The sequence below is a fragment of the Pseudopipra pipra genome, chromosome 4, assembly GCF_036250125.1.
Source record: "Pseudopipra pipra isolate bDixPip1 chromosome 4, bDixPip1.hap1, whole genome shotgun sequence".
Classification (NCBI taxonomy): Eukaryota; Metazoa; Chordata; class Aves; order Passeriformes; family Pipridae; genus Pseudopipra; species Pseudopipra pipra.
Window position 1 is genome coordinate 30,533,490 of NC_087552.1, and position 12,021 is coordinate 30,545,510.

The following is a 12,021-nucleotide window of genomic DNA, read 5'->3' on the forward strand; positions in this document are numbered from 1 at the left end:
GTCTTGAACCCTTCAAAGGAGAAATGGCAAATTGCCATCGGTTTCTTTTGCATATTTTGGAAAGCTCTAACCCTCTCCCTTGCTCTCCATATCCTTTTCTCTGTGCTATTGCCTTCTGTTCTTGGGGAATTACCTCTGCAGGCTAGCCCTTTGCCTTGCAACTGGCTGCCTTTCCCACTCCACATTTCCAGAGCAAGCTTTCTTTTTGTTTCTCTTTTTAAACTGTATTAAATCCCAGGCTCATTTGTTCCTGAGTATGTGCTCATGTGCCGCCCCGATGGGTGGTTCTGCTCAACGGTGTGCCCTTGTGATCAGTGGTTACCAACAGAATTGTCTTCTCTGTTGCTTTTTTTTCACAGCAGTCTCTCCCACTAGGGCACTTTCACAGGGTGGAATTTTTGTTGTTGTTTTTGTTTGCTAGTATTAAGCTCCTTTAACTGGGACTGCAACGTGAGGCTTATGAAACTTTTGTTCATAATGTGCATTTCACCATGCTCTGCTCCCTTTTGTGATTTCTCTGCTTTCAGCTTCTTTATTTTTGCTATGTTTGTAGCCAGGAGAACAGCCTCTAGTGAGAAGAAAATTAAATCCTAACTTGGAGGTCTCTATCCAGTCCTCTGCCTCAAGCAGGCCAAGTAGATAAGGTCGCTCAGGACTCCAGAAATAAATCAGCTGCAGAGTTCTATCTTTCTGGGGAATATTTTTGTGCGTGACATGCAGGCAGTGCTGTGAGGAGCATATTAAAAATTCATACCAGTACAGAGCAGTATTTTCTGTGCGCAGTGCTTGAGAATAAGCTTGTGCATCATGCACAGCAACGTTTGTATGAAGCAAGTAATTAATTTCATCTAAGCAGAGAGTAGCAAAGACAAGATTTAAAGGGCATGGAATAGAAGCAGGCTGGTTGTGAGACACCATCATCTCCTTCCCCCTCCTTCTGCCAAGACTCCTGGCAGATTTCTTCTCTACTGTAGAGCTGGCTGCAAGATCCCAGTGTATGAGGGCATTGCCTGTGCTTACAGCAAAGGGGGAAATCTGTGCACGTGGCTATTCGACTCATCCTGCCTCTGTGACAGCTTTGATCTAATTGTGTAAGTGCTCTGGCTATTGAACCTCAAAACAACTAACAGCCAGGCAGAGAAGCTGTAGCTTCTCCAACCGCAGTCTCTTTGCAGTTGTTTGGATGAAAGGGGGTAGGACTGCATGCAAAGCAAAGGGGTGTCATGTAAGCCCTGTTTTTCGACTGCTGTTGGAAACCAAACATGGAACATGTACTTTTGGTATGCAGGCAGTGTTTAAGTGTTCTCTTCTCTACTTTCCTGAAGGCATGACTGCTGAGTGCTATGCTGAGAGATGTCACAAGCAAAGATTAGTCAAGGGAGGCTTGACAGAGAAGCAGTTGAGGCTGAGATATCTCCTGTCAACTCCACTTGCAGCAGTTGCTGTCTGAAGCCCTTCAGCAAGGAGGAAGAGTGAGAAGGGATTTAGGGTAGAAGAGCATATGAGCATTTGGGTTGCAAAAACCGTGGTTGGAGCAGCTCTGGGACATGTGGTGGAGTGAGTAGGTCAGTGCTCAAGCAGGGCAGCTGTAGGAGCAGCTTGGTTTTGGCTGTCTCATGCCCCATCGTGAAGCATGGGCACTGTCTCTTCAAGATCTCTAGCAGACTGAAGAGAGAGAAGCAGCACCACAGAGCCAGGGCCATGTCCTGCTCATCCACTTCTTGCTGCAGTGTGTCCCAATGGGGCCCAGACAGCAGGAATGACAGCATGAAAATGACAAATATCATCAGGCTGATACTGTGCAAATGTCTTCTCCTGGGAGCTCTGAGAGAGAGGAGATGGCATGGCAGGCTGAACAGAGTGTCTCATCCTTAGGCCCTTGCTGCAAATTCTTGATATGTGAACAGGGAACCTTATGCCACTTAGCACAGCCATGGCAGTGGGAGCTGTGTGAAGGCAAATGGTGGGATTTTCTTCCTTGTATTCAAAACCTTACTCTCTGTTAAGCAGCCAAGTAGGCTTACAGCTGGCCTTGTCTGGCTGCCAGCATGGAGTAACCAAACACTTCTGCAAGTACTCGCTTTTCTTGCTGTCAGCCTCCCTCTTAACTGCCTGATTTGTCATGGGTATCTGGCATTTCATGGGTATTTCCTAAAGGTCAGGGAAGTGCACTTTTCAGCAAGTGTGGGTCTGATGGCTGGCAGGAGCTCTGAGGGAGGCATCCCTCCCCCAGTCATATAGTAAATCAAGGACAGAAGGTATAATGTGGCTGACTGTGTATTTCACCAAAAATTGTAGTCTGATACTTTTCCATGTTTCTGGGCATATATGGCAGTAGAAGTGTCTTCCTTGTGCACTGAGTGGTGATACCCAGCTAAGTTCCGTCTGGCACATGCAGTTATCCTTGCTGGCTGCAGGCATTGGCCTGGCCTGGGAACCCAGTGCAAGTGGCACGAAGTTGGCTGTGTCTGTTCTGTGATAAAACAGTGGTAGTGAAGAACATCTTGCTGACATAGAAATATCTGCTTCAGGTGAGCTGGCTAATGCTGTGAGGAAACAGGCCTTTCTGGTAGAGCTTTGAGCATGGCTGAAGGTTTTTCCCTGCCTTTCCCTGTGACTGCCCACATGTAGCAGGTTTCTTTTAAATGGTGTGGGCAGCGTGACTCACTCAGCCCATCTGCCTGGGCAGAGTTTACAAGCCAGCTTATGCTGTGGCCAAACTGACCATGGTAGTTTCATATCAGGGTCTTGGTTTGTGTCTCAACCTTAGCCTGCTGTACAGCACATTTTACCCAGTTGTGGAGACCAGTTTCTGTGCCAAAGCATCAGGAAGGTGGCCATGGGACAGATACAACTTTTCTGCACTACTTGTGCCATTGCAAATGGAGAGGCAGCAAAGGAGCATCTTCCAAAGCATGTGCTTTCTGTTTGCAGAAAGCCTGTTTTAACCAGGCTTGGCAGGTGCCTCTCTGCTATCAACTGAACTGGGACTTAGATGCATCTAAACATCAGGCCTTGGTCAGCAAATACCCAGCTTTAAAGGGCCTTTGCAAATAGGGCTCATGCTCTCAAATCAGATGAATCATCTTAAGTGATGCAGATTTGTCTGCTGAAAAGTGATGTTGTTCTTTAAACACTCAACTATCTTAGTCTTTAGCCTTAAGATGAAGTAGTTGGAGTTTTGGTTAAAACCTTAGTGGCTTCTGTGGAAGTTAACATTAAAACAAAGTCCATGTCAAGACTAGGATAAGCTTTGTGGTTCTGTGTGTGCCATTGTAGGCAACCTTTCAGAGAGGACAGGCGGAACTGAAGTTTCCAGTAAAATTTGTGACATGCTCATGGAGGAATGTGCAACCAAAATACAGACTGGGTACCCTGTACACAAGGACAGAACAAGTGCTGCAGACATGAGCTGCTCCAGCTGCATTTAAACTTTGCAGTTAAACCAAGCAAACACCACCCCATGCCAAGGCACTTAGCTTTTCCTTTTGTATCGATCAGTACAATACTTTATTAGATCTCCTCTTCCCTACCCTACTGTAGCCCTGAAGACTTCTGAAATTTCTAATCTCCTACAGTTTGAATAATTTCTGAATAGAAATGTGAGGTTTCTGAAACCTCCAAAAGATTCTGGGCTTGGAGAGTTGTATCCAAGCAGTGTGTCTCAATGCTTGTTACAGCTCTAAGATTGCATATTGCAATCAAATTTACACTGGCTTTTATTCAGCAGTGATGTGAAATGTGATTTAGACAGTTATATCTGGTTTAGTATTGCAATGAGTTTGTGCAGCAAAGATGACCAGTTTGCAAAGAGAAGGGGATGAGAACACTATAGTGGAAAAGCAGTGGGACATCCTGTAGCTGAGAGGGGGAGAAATAGGAAGGAGGCACAGGTAACCTTCTGTCCACTTGGTGCACGATATATCTCATGGAGCAATTGAGAGAAAAGCCTTTCTCCTGAGGAACAGTGTGTATGACAGCAGGAAATGGGAGTGGGGCTGGAGGAGATGTGGATGGGACTGGGAACAGAGTGAGGTGACCTTTATCCCAGAGGCAACCTAGAGGGGAAGGTAAAACCACGAAGAAAAAGAGGGTGACTGAAGAGCAAAGGGAAGGGGTTTGCCTGCAAATCAGGCATCTGTATTACCCTACAGCAATCTCCTATGCTTGAGAAATCACCATCCAAGTATTTCTGAAATGGGAAGATGGAAATGGGAATGAAGGCTCACCTCTTGTTAAAGATCTGATGGATATTTGCCCTGTCTTTAAAGCGCATAATGGTGCACTGATTTTATGACACATCTTTCAGAGATGATGTTTTCAGTTAGCAATATTGCAGTTTGGAAGTCAACCTGGAGTTGGAAACTGGGAACTGCTAGGACATGGAGCCCTGTGGTGTACGTGCTTGATGGAATGCAGTGCTGTTTTCAAAGGGTGACAGCTCATGTAATTGAGGACGCTGCCTTGCAGACTTAACTTTGAATTGCAAATCACCATCACGATTCTTTTTGTTTGGGAGAAGTGTCTTCCTTCCTTAAAAGCTGCTGTGCCAGTTCAGGTTTGAGTGTAGGTGTGAGACAGGGAGATACTCAAACCAAATGTGAATTCAGATTGCAGACTATAGGGGCAAACTGGAATTACTGGCCCTACAAGTGGGGTATCTCTCAAGGGGAACTGTCTGTGTTCCTTGCCAAGCCCTCTCCTGTTTTCACTATATGAAATGATGTGCTTTGGAAAAACCAAAGGATTTCAGATCTACTATTTCATGAAAGTGAGAAGAGAAACTGTGTGACAAGGAGACGGAGCATTTGTAGGGCTTTGGGTATGCTGGGGCTGACTGTTGTGCCATTGCTGCACAGGCTGGGCAGTACTTCTGCAAAGTGTGATTTCTTTACAGTTTTTCCTGGGGTGCCTGACAGTCTCAGCTTAGACACAAGGAGACATTTTCTGATGTTCTGATGTTCTTTAACGGGAGAGGAATTTATTGCAAGTGCATTCAAAAATAGAGGAGTCCAAGGACCATCTGTCTTGAGTGTTTTGGTGGAAGTGGGGACAGCTCATGGTGGCTGCTTGATTGATGGGTCCAGAGAGTTTTGTGTGGACCTGTGGCAGCAGCCCACTTACAGCTGGCCTGCCTCTGTAAAGACAGTCACTAATTGAGCCAGTTGTGGCCTGGTGACTCTGCTTTGGGTAGGTCTGTTTAGCAGCAATGTAGGCACACTCAGAAGAATTGAGCCCTTGCTGGGCATGGATGCTGTCATCCCAATTGCCTTTGAGAGCAGATCCTACCTGCCAGACAGGTATCAAGAGGTGTTTCTGCTGCTATTGGAAGTCTAAGGTGTGACTATACTGAGGACGTGGCATATTGATGGCCAGGGGATCTGCCCTCCTGAGGCCAGTCATGTGTAGAGTGGAGCCAGGAGGAAACTTGATTTGCTCTGAGTGAGCTGTTGGGGAAGTGTTCCTCAGAGCTGGGCATATCTCGGCACCTGGCTTTCCCCTCTCACTGTGCTGACCTGTGTGTGCCCTGAACTACATGCTGCAAGGGTGCCAGCAGTGGGGAGCTGCCAACTTGGCACTTGGGCAGCGGAGCTGACGCAACTCATTTCACAGAGGGATACCATGTGTTGTGAGAGCCTCCTCACTGCTACTGACTCCATACAGAGCTTGTATCGCCTCCATTATGGAAGAGCTGACAGCTGGGAGCTGGATCCACATGCTCAGCAGACTGTAGTGTAGCAAAGGGCCCTGACAGGATGCAGCATCAGTCCCATGGCAGTTGTGGCAAGTGTACCCAGGGAGAGGGGCATTAGGGAATCTTCCATCTAAATGCTATGAATCCCTAAGGAGCTGTCGAGTCAGGGTGCAGTGATTCAAAACAGAAATAGGAAAGATGGCAGATGTTACATTTGTGGCGACCAGCATGTCTCCAAGCTGTAAGCACCAGGACATTCACCATGGTTACATGGATGGGATTGCTTGGGTTGCAGGACCAGTAAGCCCTCTTACTGTGCTCACTTGCATCAGTCATGGATACCTACTTGGTGAGGGGAGGGGAAGGGCATGCTAAAAGCAAAAATTGCAAAATCTGCCTTGCTGATGGTTAAATATTTTTATTGTTTTCCTTTATTCACAGGAGAACTGCTGAGTCAGCCAAGACCAGAGGGACTGACGGAGATCATCTGTCCCAAGAACGGCAGCGAGCGAGTTAATGTTGCCTTGGTTTACCCCCCCACTCCTACTGTGATCAGCCCTTGTTCCAAGTGAGACCAGAAAGCAGACCTATTCCCCTGTCAGTAGACTCCAGAAAGACTATGTAAAACATGCCCTTGCTAAGCAATTTTTTCTGGAAGGCAGCAGCCCCACAGCCTGGGGACTGTTCTGATTACTTATGGATATAGACAGCCCATGCAAAGGATAAGAAGTACAGTGAAACGGGCTGAGCTGTTCTCTGAGCTGTGTTGCGGCAGATGTAAGACACATAGTGGGCAGGACAGATCAGGAGATAATGCAATCATGAATGGGTTTTGGTAGAATGGGATCTTGGGAGATTTCTGTCCAACCACTGCTCCACGCAGGACCACCTTCACAGGCAGGTCGTATTGCTTGGAACCTGTATAGGTGAGGGTTGGATGACAAAGATGGAGGTGCTACCACCTCTCTGGACTCTAGAGTTACACTATTCTCCTGGGGCAGAACTTTTTTTCCTTCTGTCCCATCTGAGTCTCCCTTATTACAGCTTGGCTTTCATTGCAACGAAGATGCACTGCTGGCTTGTCTCCAAAATGTTCTCCCCCAGATCCCAGGCCAGCTGGACCCCAGGCTATGGTGGTGCATGGGGTTGTCCTGTTCTAGGTGTAGAGCTATGCACTTGTCCTTGTTGAATTTCACAGCACTGTCGTTGGCCCAGTCCTCCAACTTGGTGAGGTCCCCCTGGACAGAAGCACTGCCCTCTTGTGTACCTACAGCCTCTGTGTCCTTCATTTCATAGAGTGGGAATGTGCTTGGAAAACAGAGATGTACTGTGGTGGGAACAAATGTGTGGAACAACACTCACAAAAACAGCCAGTGCCTTGGCTTTTTGATGCATAGGTTTGCTTTCAGAACAGAAATTCAACTGTGGTCTGTTCTAATTGGAGTGGTGCAAGGGAATTTGGTAGGGAGCTTAGAGGAGCAAGCTGTGTCTTGCTGGTGGCTGCTGCTGTACTGTATGTGAATGCCTATTTCACTTCAGTGTCTGACAGCAGCTTTGGATGCTGTTCTCTCTGTTCAGTACCATCCCATTCCAAAATACCACTTATCTTGATGGAGAATAGCTTTGGTGATGGGTGGGTGTTGGGCTGTATGCGAAGGTGATGTTGAAGTGCCCACCTGGGGCAGGAAACAAGGTTGCTGCTCTGATAGTGAGCCACAGGTCACTACTGCCTGTTCGTTTGGTCCTTCTGTACTTGGCACAGCATGTGTCTAACCTAAGGCTGCAGTTTTTGTTGTACTGTGCTGGCAGGCTATGCCTGTGCACTTGTCCTCCTGTCCTCCAGCCTGCCTTCCACAATGTCTGTTAACTATGTCCCAGTTTCACAGTCACTTTGCTGGCAGGAAACTTGTGTTCTCAAAAAGGCCTGTGTTACTTTTAAAGACCTCATCCTCCCTATTTAGAAGTCTAGAGAAAATTGTGTGTCTTAGATTATTCATCACAAGCATTATGGACTCTGCTGCTTGTGCTACATTACTTTTTCTTTATCCTTTCCTTTTCCAGATAAACCGTCAGTGCTGGTGCCAAAGGTTTTCCACCGGGCAGAACGTGGCTGATGCTCTGCAGTGCTCCCATCTCTCCAGTTGTGGAGTTGTATGCTGACGGGGATCAATGGGACTTTGGACTCTGAAATGCTGTGGGGCAGGGGCAGCTCCCAGGTTGGGGCCTCGTGGTTGGAGTGGATGCAGTCATCTGGAGGCTGGGAATCACAATGAGGCATGAAGCAAAGTGATTGCTGCAGATGGCAGGGCTGCTGGCCAGAGGGAAAGCACTGGGGATAGGTTTCTGTGGACCCATTGATTGCGTGTTGAAAAACCATTTGGATCTCATGATGAATGTAAAAATGTTCTTGGTACCATTTAATTCAGACCTGCTTGGAGGAAAGTATCTTGAAATGAGCTGTAGCTGGATTCCCTGGATTTGTTCCTGGACAAGTGAGTTTTGTGGCAGTTGGCCAAGGCTTTGTTGGGAAGTGGGTTGGTGCTGTGAAACCTTTACAATTGCTCCACCACAAAACAATTGGCTGTGTCCCATGCAGCAGACTTGGGCAGTGGCTGGCATAGCAGGAGGAGAGGCAGGCTGGGAAATGTTTCCTGCCTTATGCATTCACACATGCTGTGCCATGAAGGTGGTAAGGATGTGCTATAATCACACAGGGATGAAAGCAGGGCAGTCAGTGTGCCTCTGGCACCTGCCATTTGTACTTTTCTCTAGCCCCCAACAGCTCCTGGTCTGCTGGTCTGGATGCTCTGGTACTGCCATTGTGGTACTCTCCATGCATTGTGTCCACTAGAGCAGTAAAAATCTAGATCTTGGTCCTCCTCCTAGCAAAGCCACCCAGGCATCTTTGTGCAGAGATCTGGTGAAGCAATGTGTGGCTGAGTTGTACAAACTGGCCCTGATCCCCCCGGGCAGCTGTGCTTCATGAGCAGCCATTCTCCCTCTCCAGATGTGGGAAAGGGCAGGCTGAGCACTGACACCACAGTGCTGGTGTCTCCCCTGACTAGGTGGTTTTGAGGACTTCTAAGATGTTGCTGTCAGTTTGTGCCCTACAGCTGAGCCCTGGTAACTGTGCTGTATGTGTCCTGCTCCATGCAAATATTTGATTTGGTATAAATCAACAGGAGGCAGGCATTTCCAGAGCCAGGATGCCTTCATCAGATGTGGATGGAGGTCTGAGAGATGAGGGACTTAAAATACTTGTGTCAACCTGTAACTCCTAGCAATTTGGGGTATGGTGGCAGACCCGGGATGGGTGGTATTAGTCAGCAGGCAGTGCCCACCAGGATGTGAGCTGGCCAGGCCTGCAGTCAAGGCAAGACAGTGACGTGCATCCTGCTGGGACCTGCTGCTGTTGCACAGATGATGTTCCCCTGGCTTCTGATCCTTCAAATACCAGCCTTGTGTGCAAGACTGCAAATACCCCCATTGGCAAGAACTTAACACTGGGAAGTGCAGGGCAGAATCCACTCTAGCGGGAGATTGCAGAGGCCAGGTAGAAGAAATCAAGCCATGTACCTCACTTTGGGGGGGGAAAGCTGCCAAATGAAAGCTGGCAGCTCAGTCAGCTTCGTGTCTCTTCAGGGTATCATTCCAGCTTGGGAGGGAGCTTGGGCTCAGATTTCATATGTTGACCTGCCACCTCTGGCACTGAACCTTCTTATGCCAGTGAGAATTTGATTGTGCTTCTGTGTTGCTGTTGGTAAACTGGGGACTCAGAATTGCCTATGGTGGCTGGAGGAAGTGGAAGGGAGGTGAGATCTTGGAATGGTGTCCGGAATAATGCTGGGAAACTCCCTTGTCCTAAGTCTTGCTGCCCATGAGACATGAAAGGCTCTGGTATAGGCAGAACTTGTGTTAGAGCATTCCTAGTGTCACCTGCCATACTGGGTGGCCTTCTCCTCCTGTTTTGCTGCTACTCACTTCTCTTTCCATTCTCCATAGGAAGAAACTAGCGATTTGTTGCTGTGACGTTGCGTGGAAACCACATTGTAAAGAAACCACAAACTGGAATCCTTTTCCAGCCGGAGGCCTGTTTCCCAGTGTGCCCATCTGGTCTGGGATGCGTGAGCATTGAAGGAGTGAGAGGACAGAGCAGACGTCTTACAGCCTGCTCCTTGGGACTGCAGCCCTCCAGCCGGGCCGTGCCACCTCCGCCGGAGCACGGCACTAGCTGGCCTTTGCAGGCACTCAGTCTGCTGCTGTGCACTGAAGCTGTAATGCTGGGAGTGTGGCAGTATAGAGGTTGATCTAGTTGGGTCTATTTAATATGAAACAGTGATTGCTCATCCTCCCACTGTTTAGTAGCTGGTGTAACTGTGTTTTCATCTGAATTTTTTTAATATGCAAAAGCCATTTAATTTTCTATGCAGTTCAAAAACATCTCCCCTTTGCAACTGCCAGGTTGGGAGATCAGTGCAGGAGAACCAAGCCAAGTGGCTGATAGTACTTTTGATTTTGCTGTCACTGTCTTTTAAGGATGCATCCTCGAATCATAGTGTCCCTTTGCTGAGCTCCTGCCTCAGATCCCACTTAATATACCTGAGCCCCAGGGATGCAAGCCCTGTATTTTTGAAGGATCTGTCATTTTTCATGAGTTAAGCCACAAGGAAAGAGGGCTTGAATGCAGTGCCCCAAGAGCAGATACCTGAGTTCAAAGCGTGTTATGTTCCTGCTCTTGACCCTGCTCGGAGAGTTACCGAACTGTTAAAAATGACTAAGGCCTCTGTGAAGCACCCTGCAGCCTTTACTCAAGGTGTATTATAAAGAGGTCAGAAAGGACTGGGGACTCAGTTGTCTCCCTGTGGAGCTGACAATGAATCTAACCTCTTTGGAATACGAGGAGCATCTGGTACTAGATGCCTACTTCACTTGAGAGGACTGTGCTGGTTTTGCTTATTGGTTTGCAGACCCCTTGCTTGTTGACCAGTTGTTTTCCTACTGAAACTGGTGCAGGCAGGTTTGGAAGCAGAGGTGATGAGCTGCTTTGCACTGCAGGACTTACAGCAGCTTGAAGATGTCCTGGAGTACCTTGTGTTATGCTCTGAGGCAAAACCTGGGATTCAAATCTGCATCCGTCCAAGTGAAATTCCCAGGATAACAGCTTTGCCTACTGTGTCTGTGTAACACGTGAAAAATTGCGTGTCCCTAAGCAGCATACAGATCTGTAGAGGTGAGTGAGAGGGAACCCTAAGGATGATGCTGCCCATCTAGGTCATCTTAGGGCTTGCAGGGGTACTTGGAGGCTTCCGGAGGCTGTAGAGGGTCCTGGGTGGTGGGACACTTCTGCCTTAACTGTGCTAAAGGCAAAAAGGTCAGAGAAACAAGGTGGTTTCCAGCCTGCCACAAGGCCAGGATGCCTTTGACTAGTCTCCTTCCATAGCAGTGCTGTTTTTTCTGCATTCTGTCTCTGCTCTGAGCTTGGGGGATTCAGCTTTAAAAAGTTAAACAGAAATAGAGACTAGATTGGGGTTTAACATGCCTTATGGTCTCTCAGATCAGATGGAAGAGACTGGGGGCTGCAGAAGCATGGGTCATATCCCTTGCAGCATCCCCCATGCCACAGTTTCATGGTGGCTGTGAAAACTCAATAGTGTATTTGGGTACTGCTTTCCCAGGAACTCAAGATGTGCTTGGCTGTGCTGTAGCACTGGAGCTTACATGGGTCCCCTTCCCCTTTGTACCTCTGAGGCAGTTAAAATTTGTCAAAGCAGTAGAGGCTTCTCATTGTGAGGAGACAGATATGGTTTTGTCAAAGGGAACTGCAAATGTTATTTAGGAGCTCACTAAGTGAGGCGAAAACCCACTGGCTCACTCCTGCAGAGCCAGATCCCGGAGCTTGGTTCTTCTCGCACCTTTTGGATGGGATCTTGGGCCGGCATCCTTGGAACAGCAGTGTGGGGAGGTGGAGATGCTGCACTGCAGTAAGCACAAGAAGAGGCAAGTAAGTGGGCCTCAGTGTAGCACTCATCACACGCTTCATGGCTCAGTTCATGGACTGTAATTGCAGGTATTCATATAATCTACATCACTGGGCAGGACTCTGCGCACACACACACACATGCATGCCCAGACATACACGCAATACACCCACACTTGCCCACACATCCTCGCCAAAATGACTGAAAATAAAAGTGATCTCAATCTCCAGGAGAGTCCTGGCTGTGTGGTTTCTTTTTCCTCTTCCAGTGCCTCCTTGGGCTCTGCCTCTGGAGTGGTCTGCACCTAGATCTTGTAGATCTGTGCTGTTAGCAGAATCATCAAGAGAT

At 47.9% G+C, this 12,021-nt stretch overlaps 1 protein-coding gene across 3 annotated transcripts in view; it reads left to right on the forward strand.

The window, feature by feature from the left end:
* The window catches only part of MFHAS1 (multifunctional ROCO family signaling regulator 1), a 34,350-nt gene extending 22,448 nt beyond the window's left edge, over window positions 1-11,902 (forward strand). Inside the window, exons 2-4 of one of the 3 annotated variants that reach the window (XR_010430085.1) lie at window positions 6,137-6,292; window positions 7,757-8,187; window positions 9,698-11,902. Coding sequence is in view for 1 of the 3 variants with exons in the window: in XM_064652203.1 (XP_064508273.1) it covers window positions 6,137-6,263; window positions 7,757-7,760 (131 nt within the window). In the remaining 2 variants the exon portion in view is untranslated. Of the gene's footprint in view, window positions 1-6,136; window positions 6,293-7,756 lie in introns of all 3 variants that reach the window. The other 2 variants (XR_010430084.1, XM_064652203.1) reach the window with 2 other exon arrangements.
* The last annotated feature ends 119 nt before the right edge of the window (window positions 11,903-12,021 follow it).